This window comes from Dermacentor silvarum, chromosome 5 (assembly GCF_013339745.2).
Source record: "Dermacentor silvarum isolate Dsil-2018 chromosome 5, BIME_Dsil_1.4, whole genome shotgun sequence".
In the NCBI taxonomy this organism is placed as follows: Eukaryota; Metazoa; Arthropoda; class Arachnida; order Ixodida; family Ixodidae; genus Dermacentor; species Dermacentor silvarum.
The window spans coordinates 175,363,617-175,372,076 of NC_051158.1; the positions used below are offsets into that span (position 1 = coordinate 175,363,617).

The following is an 8,460-nucleotide window of genomic DNA, read 5'->3' on the forward strand; positions in this document are numbered from 1 at the left end:
GGTCTAAGTACAAAATACGGTTACAGGGCAACAGTGCACCAGTAACCTCAGAAGTATCGGACGACTGCATTGTGACTGAATGTGGTGTCTTGAATGGTAGTGAGCAGTTGGCAGCTGACTTAAAACGTGATAATGCATTAAGCGCATAACGGCTTTAATTATTCTTACTCCCGTGCAATGTGCCAACTAATCGTTCTCATTCAGTACACTGGCATCCGCAGAGCGACCACTGGTGAAAGTACGGGAGAACGCATGAACATACATAGGGACATCTTCCCTCATCTGCTTTAAGCGGCGTTCTCCAAATCGCTTAAGAAATGCAAGCAATCACACTGCTAGCACAGGAACGGCGAGTGAACGCAATTTAATATGGTATGACATAAGCTGTCGCTAATTTCACTTGAAATGCTTGGTAAACTTAATGTAGAATCTACATATGTGATTTCATTGAGCAGCCTCTTCAAAACAATTCCTACAATAATTTTTATACTTCCCCTCATTATGTTTGTTTTTATGATCTGTATACAGTGTTGTAGTTGCATATTTTGTGTACATATCACTTCCATAAGTCATAATAAAATTTATCATGTCTTTAAAATTGTAGCTTACTTGTGCTGTTCTGTTTCATTACAAGCTGCAAAAATTTGAAAGAATGTGTAGGCCACCCCACTTATCTAGGAAGCACACCTAAAGCGAAGTCTTCAGTGCTACACCTCAGTGCTACCTCTGGTGCTATCAAGTGAAGAACAAATGCATATACAAGGTGTCCCAGCTAACTTTAGCCAGAATTTCAAAATATGTCGATGCATTCTAACGCGACCAAACCCATGTTGCTTACCAGTGTATGGCGTAAGTGACTTTTTTTGTATTCTGCTTAATTGCATAATTAGTTAATAATGATGAACCAACTTCTGAAGCAACGAAGTTAGGAAAGAAGAGTGATTTGCAAAACGTCCAATTAATCAGTTTATAACTTTCTATTAAGTATTAGTGTTTTCCCGCTTACTACAGATGCCCTCAAAATACAAAAAAATACCTTGTGACAGGCCCCTTGTGCGCCGTGATTGCAGTGCCCCCAAACGCCCCGCGTACAAACGAACATAGCATTTAGTGAGGTGTTTCCGTTTTAAAGGCGACAGGGCACCGACGCAGGCGTTGGCTGCGCGATTTACGCCAGCAGGCACATTCACACCGACCAAGCGGGAAAGCGGGCAGCGGCAGAAAGCAAGCGGATTTTCAACGCAGCGTGGCGGCGCACGCGCGGAGTTGGTCAGACCGCGGCCCGGCCTAGCTGTCCGCGCGACCGCAACGCCGCCCGCGGAGTCTCGCACTTTCACGAATGCGTCGAGAACTTGCGGTACATTCGATAAACGCTGTTCGCGCGCTCTCGCTTGCTAACCACTTGTGAAGAATGATCAGCTCTGACGAACAAGACGAAATAGTCGGCATTCTGCTCGCCGCTTCTGTAGCAGCTTTTCAAGAAGAGCAGCGAAAAGCTCGAAGTAAAACAGCCCGCCACGCCCAGCCTTGCAAGAACGAGATAAAATGGGTCATGGCAATGCGTTGCTACCCCATCTACGGTCGCGCCATGTGGAATACTACAGAGAGTGAGTCTCCCGTTCCGCACTCATGGGATTTGTGGTAGTGTGTTAGTTCCGGCACGTACGCTGGAGCGTTGTACGTTACGTAACACATGTGCTTTTTCTGCAGCTATTTGAGGATGCCCCCGCGCTCCTTCGACACGTTATTAGAACTCCTGAAGCCAAGGATACAGAAAAGTGACACAAACTACCGAAAAGCGATTCCTCCAGAGCACCGGCTAGCGCTAGCTGTCAGGTAAGGCTTCAGCGCTATTAATTTAGCACTTTTTGTTACTCTGTTTTCCTAGCAAGTGTCTTCTTTACGGCGACTGAGTGGGACCGTGCGAACATTTTCGATTTGTCTTTTGGCTCAGGTTCTTCGCTGCAGGGGAGACTCTGCGCTCCTTATATTTCAACTTTCTATCTGGCCGCTCCAGGGCTTGCGTGATTGTCGCCGAAGTATGCCAGGTCATTTGGGATGTCCTCGGGCCGATTTATTTCGCACGGCTGTCAATTCCAGGCGAATGGCTAAAGGTAACCTGTTCATTGTCGTCTACGCATGGTTAATGTTGGTGCAAATATTGCTGTACACTGACCGTATTGTACAAGTAATTGTAACATTTGGTAATACATTTATTTATCATAGACATTTAATTTTTGTACCGCATCTCCAAAGCTCTTTCTACATTTCAATTTCTTGCCTTTTGCGTCGCTGACCGCAGGTTGCGAGAGAGTTTGCGGACAAGTGGGACACACCACATTGCCTGGGTGCGATAGATGGAAAACACGTGAATGTCGAGTGTCCAGCAAACTCTGGAAGCAGAGACCGAAACTACAAAAATGCGTTCAGCAAGTCACTGCTCGCATTGAGCGACGCCAACTGCAGTTACGTATAATCAATCGTACCATCTCGCATATTGACAGTTTCAGCAAGCAGTCTAGTTTATAGAAATGTTGTATTGTTTATTCTTATCATGCTTTTCTTTGAAGCTTTATCTAACCACATGACCACCATTGAAGTTTGGTGTTATTTTGATGCTAAATGGTGTCCCCGAAATTTCTCACCAATAGAGTATACTTAATGCTTCCCACCTATTTTTTTGCATTACCATATCCAAGTGGTGTTCACAGAGAATTGAAGCTATGTGAAATCATGCATTAAATAAAATTTGTGTACAAGTTATCTGATAGTTGTTAAACCGTTGCGGGGCAAATTTCTTCACCAAATGCGGGTCCACATTTCAAATCTTCGTAGTGACCTTTCTTGCGAAAAAAAAATTCTGTAATTTTTTATAGAAACCATATAATGCGATAAAATAATTTTTGAGGTAGAGATGCATCGTTTATCCGTGAATAATAACAATAAACTTAATAAAGCATCTCAGCATAAGAATAAAAGAGTAGATGCACTGGAATGAATATGATGCACAGGCGTAGAAAAATGACCACACCAGACTATTGCCACCTTGGTGCCAGTCAGCATCGTTTGAGTGGAATTCCAAACTGGTTGGCAATTCCTTGTCTGCAGCAGAGCAACCGGCGCACTCTTCCATAGCGTAGTAGACGCTACTCGCTGTGCGTACTCGCTATTTCTGCGCACGCCACAAAACTCTATGGTTGTGCACTCTGCAAAATAACCAAAGTAGTTAGAAACATCCACTAACCCTTCATCTTATCCCTGCCAAGCGGCAATAGATTTTCGCGATTCTCAAAGCTGGAAACACGCAGGTACTGTTGCATCGAGTGTACATATCAGCGCTCACCTGTGAGCAGCTGTAATCGCACCCCTGTGTGCAATAAACGAACGAGTGTCAAAAGGTCACCCTTTGAGATATTCCAAACGAGATAGACATCAGTTTCTGCGAGCCCAAAAAATGGAAACTGCCCGTGAGACAAAACTGAAACTAAAATAGACGAAAAATAATGGTACAGCAATGGTAATTTTATTATACCACTTTTCTGCATGCATTATTCATTCCAATTCATTTATTGTTCAAAGTGCACATGAACAGTTAAAAGCCTTGGTAACGGTGCACTTGATGCTCGCAAAGAAGAAAATTAACTGTAAAACGTTACCATCCGTACATAAGATATACAGGGTGTTCAAAATTAAGCTTTACAGAATTTTCAAAAATCGCCTGTGGCAGGTAGCATAATTCGTATCGTTGAGCTGGTTTACTCAAAGAGGTGGACATTAGTAGCACGAGAAATTTAAACACACATTCAACTGATGAACATAAATGAACTAATTAACTTCTTAGTTAACTAATTGACAGTACATAGTGCGATTTACTAATCGTAGCTGGTGAGCTTGTCAGGTGTATTCACTTGGTATGAATTTCCAGAACGACAAAAGTTGGAAGATATGCGCCATCAAACTCGCCGAAAAATGCACTGTTGTTCCACTTACTTTTTTACCAAAATGCTGTTTTATCCATTGAAGCACAAAAGTAACTGGAACGTCCATGTATTTCGTCCCACACTTTGGGAAATTATATCTCGAAACTGGTGTTTTCCTGGAAATTCATTTCAAGTGGATTCGTCTTGCTACTCACCGGCTACAATTTGTAAATTGCAATATGTGTTGTATAGTAAATAACTAAGAAGTTGATTAGTCAGTTCTTGTTAGTGTTTCGATTTCTCGTGCTAATAATGTCTGCCTCTTCGAATCACCCAGCTCAACGATACGAGTTATGCTAAATGCCACAGGCATTTTCTTAAAATTCTGTAAAGCTTAATTTTGAACATTCGGTATATTACTAAACGCTTTACATAAATACTAAACAGAAATGAGTAATAGCAATACAGTACTGTCGCTTTAAAACGGTGAAGTTAAGATAACAAGAGAAACACATTAATTTTCATTTTACTATTATTACAACTGCAGAAAGTGAGAAAGATCCTATGTCATTACTGTATCTTACATCATTATTTGTCAGCTTTCTACAATTTAGTTGTTCGTATACTGATGAGTGACAGATCTCTTACATATCAATGCTATCGTTCTGCATACTTGTTTCCATTCTAGCTTCCTGTATGTTGAAATCGGCCACCATGGAAGCGAATCAGATGGTGGAATATTCAGCAGGAGCAATCTACAAATGAAAATTCTTGACAGCACTCTTGGCCTTCCTGCGTGTGCAAATCTTGGAAGGATAGGCGACATTCCTTATTTTTTCGTAGGCGATGAAGCCTTCCCTTTGAAGACGTACATGATGAGGCCGTATTCCCCAAAAAGTCAGTCGTGATATCGTCAACACAATGCTTCCACATTGTATAGCCATGACCCGCATTAGTTTGCGTAACTGTAACGGTTTCCTGCCTTGAAATAATCAAATTTGCAGTGCAGACCCTTAAATCTTTTTAGGCATGTAGCTTCCCCCCCCCCTCATGTACTTTTGTAGCTGATATATATAACCTTGGTGGCACTAAGAAAATTCCACAATATATCGGCATGCAGTGGCCCTTTCACTACATATGTAGGCACACTATAGCATAACCCATAGTCAGGAGTTCTCAAGTGAGATTGTGCGTGCTGCCATGTTATTTGCTTTAATGGGATACCTTTGCATCGGAAATAAGTGTAAGGAAGCTTAACACATTACACGAAATGCTGACTTGCATTCTTGGTAAACAGGGATCCTGAAAAATTTTTGCCAATACATAACATTTCAGTACAATGCCATTGAAGTGTTAGAATAAAAGTACAGGTCATTGTACCGCTGAAATATTGCATCTCGATGAGTGCTCTATTGTAAGACACATTTTTTCCTGCAGGTCTTCACCCTCTTCTCTCAGGAAGCTCATCTACGGCCACAGTGCAACCTTGCAGTGCAGACAGCAGCGCAATCACACAATTTGAGGAATTGCAGCAGAAAAGAATATTTAATTACAGGTTAAGCAGGGCTCGCAGAGTTGTAGAAAATGCCTTCGGCATACTGGCACAGAGATGGCGGATACATCGCCGCCCTTTCAAGGCAAAGGAAGATAATATCAGGAGGATAGTGTCCGCTTGCGCAGTGCTCCACAACTTCCCTTGGAAGGAATCAGCCGACTCAAAGGCCATGTACTGTCCTCCGGGTACCACCGACACTGAGGACTGGCAAGACAACCTGACTGATGGGAGCTGGAGGGCTGATGGCACAGCCGGTGGAGCTCTGGTCACCTTGCACGGTGCAGATTGCCACTCGGCCAGGTAATGTTGGCATAGCTATGAAAGTACTGTTTTTACGCGCACACCTAAGTTGCAGTACACATGTTTAAAGCAAACTTTCCTTTGTCTAGTCTGCCACAATGGCATGTTGGTCTGTCTGTCTGTCAGTATTGTTGTTGCATATATGTTTGCGCTGACACACACACATATACATGTACTAGCTCTGGTATTTGCTTACTTTGCATGTTGACCGTCAGTATAGTGCAATGAAGTACACCTCTGTACCATGTAATTAAACAGTATAACACGACTTAAAACTAGTACATGCGGTGTTGCCTTGTAGGTATCTGTGGTATCGTAGGTATACGCTACATGTAGTGCATAAACACTACGCGCAACGCTGTAGCCTTCCCATTCTTGTGCCACTATAGGTATTTGTTACTGTCACACAGTAGGTAAAAACCCTGATGTGTTTTCATGTGCCACACTTTTTTTCCTCGCTTACTCCTCTGCAAACAACTCTTCCCTCAAGATCTCTGGTCTGATGTCTGACATTATGCATTCGCTTCAACTCCTGTTCGCATTTTGACCTAGGTTGAGGAGTGCACGAACACTGCATGTTATGGTGCTGCTCATACATAAAATGTGGTAATAGTTATGTCTGAAGAACCTCTGTGGTCAACATTTCATGAGGTTACAGATCACATCGGACTAAGGTTGTGAAGTTTGCATAGAACAAAGTCATATAGTATTTAAGTGCATCGAAAATCCTTCACTAAGATTACGTGTGTTGAATCTACGCATATTTTTTCTTGCTTTATTATGTTATACTTAAGAAAAGATGACGAAATAAAATATATTTAAGAAGTTATTTTGCCTAAATGCTGTGTTCAAACGAAAATCCTTTTTTACAGGGTTGCTTATGCCATTCGGGGCAAACTGTCAAGATATTTAATCACAGATGGCAGGGTGCCATGGCAGGAGAGCCATGTGAAATACTGTAGATGGTAGCCACCGTGCACGTAAGTTCATGCTTTTTTCAATGAACCAATATGTAACATGAAAATTATTACAGCATGAAATGAAGAAATGAAAACAATGTGTGGATAAGCTACATACTAATGAGTTTCGTTTCTTTTTCCTCTTGATTCTTTGATTTTCCTGTGCACTAATTCCCTGCACAACATGCATTGTGTCGAGTTGCTCGTCAAGCGATAAAGTGCGCGTCATGCCAACTATAGTAAATGCGAAATGATACAGCATGTCTTTTTGCTGCTCTCTTTGTTGACGTGGTGCTTTCAGATGGCTGAGGCTATGAATTGCTATGCTGAAGCACTCACGCGGGAACGTGGGATACAATATCACTGGCTGGAACGCACAACCCAGATCACGCCAGGTCCTAGTGCAAGCTGCGCATCTTCTCTCGCCTGGATAGCTCGACTCATTTCGGCAGATTGTATAAGGAAAAAAAATGCATCAACGTTTCTTTTATCTTGTAGCATGGTGAGGTCATAACCATTATGGAGGCTCCAGATATTGAAGGTGAGGAAAACATAGGATTAGTTGTATTACTTGTATTTACATAGGTATTAGTTGTATTTGATTCATTAAATCTAGAAGGAGCAGGGTCAAGGGGAAGCGAAAGTGCCAGAAAAAAACATTCAGAGCCCTTCCACTACTGTGAAGATGGAAGGCAGTGAAGGTCTGACTATGGTGGGATGCAATAGGGAATATTTCTGTAATAAATTTATATATTATCCATATTCACTTTATTGGGCGTTTTTGTAATGTTCGCAAAAGAGTAAGGATACCGGTGTATTGTTTTCGCCCGGCGTAATGGCCAAGTCACAGCGTCTAGTCACAGCGGTCATAGCCGCGGCGCACTGCACACAATCATCATGATACTGGAATATGTGGTTAAACGAGCGTCCGTCCCATAGCGAGTCGCAAGGGCAATGGCTGATAACAGCGCTAGCGTGTTCTCTACGTCACGAGACAAAGGTGCACAACGATTGGTGGCACGTGCCACCGCCGAGTATCGCGACAATTGTGAAAGAGGCATCGGCGGTGGCGTGGGCTATAGCAATGGGCCAGCAATCATTCGTTTTGACACCTCTGCTAAGAGACAGCTGGCGGGAAACCGCCACGCAGTTGGAGTCGAAAGTGTTAATCTACTTCCGGTCTATCTATCTAATTGCATTGCCGGACGCGATCTCCTGGAACCTAGTCTATAGCAGATTCGCTGTAAAGAGCAACTTTCCGCCAGAGGGACCCCAACGCATACCCTCTGCATTATACGAGTGCGGCGCTCTACCAATCGAGCCACGACGGCGCCTATTCTCACTGCGACATTCAGGGGTACTTATGTATGTGCGCAAGATCAACCCTGCGTATGTTATGAAGCTCCATTAATGACCATTGCAGCCGTTGTGGAACATGCTCTTCACTACATACTGAGCACACTACAACATGGCTTATACGTCACAGCGTCCACACACCCTGTATAGCAGATAGACCTAATCAATCAGAGGGGTGGCTTGCTGGACGAGTTGGTATTGCATCTTGATGTGGAACGCGCAAAGACGTAAGGCTGTGTCTTTGTTTTCTGTCCCTTCGTCTATGTTGTTTTGCGCTCTGTACGTCAAGACTAATCAATCACTCTTTCAAGCACATTATCTTAGCACATCTAGCGACACCTGATTGCTTCATTTTGACAATCATTTTCAT

The 8,460-nt window shown here is 42.9% G+C and overlaps 1 protein-coding gene across 1 annotated transcript; it reads left to right on the forward strand.

Annotated features, from left to right (window-relative positions):
• Nucleotides 1-1,394: 1,394 nt before the first annotated feature.
• LOC125945474 (uncharacterized) lies at nt 1,395-6,052 on the forward strand. Its single transcript, XM_049667212.1, has 6 exons — nt 1,395-1,607; nt 1,711-1,836; nt 1,955-2,114; nt 2,303-2,457; nt 4,600-4,817; nt 5,358-6,052. The coding sequence occupies exons 1-6, from the start codon at nt 1,546-1,548 to the stop codon at nt 5,777-5,779; spliced, it is 1,143 nt and encodes a 380-aa protein (XP_049523169.1). The 5' UTR covers nt 1,395-1,545; the 3' UTR covers nt 5,780-6,052.
• Nucleotides 6,053-8,460: the final 2,408 nt, after the last annotated feature.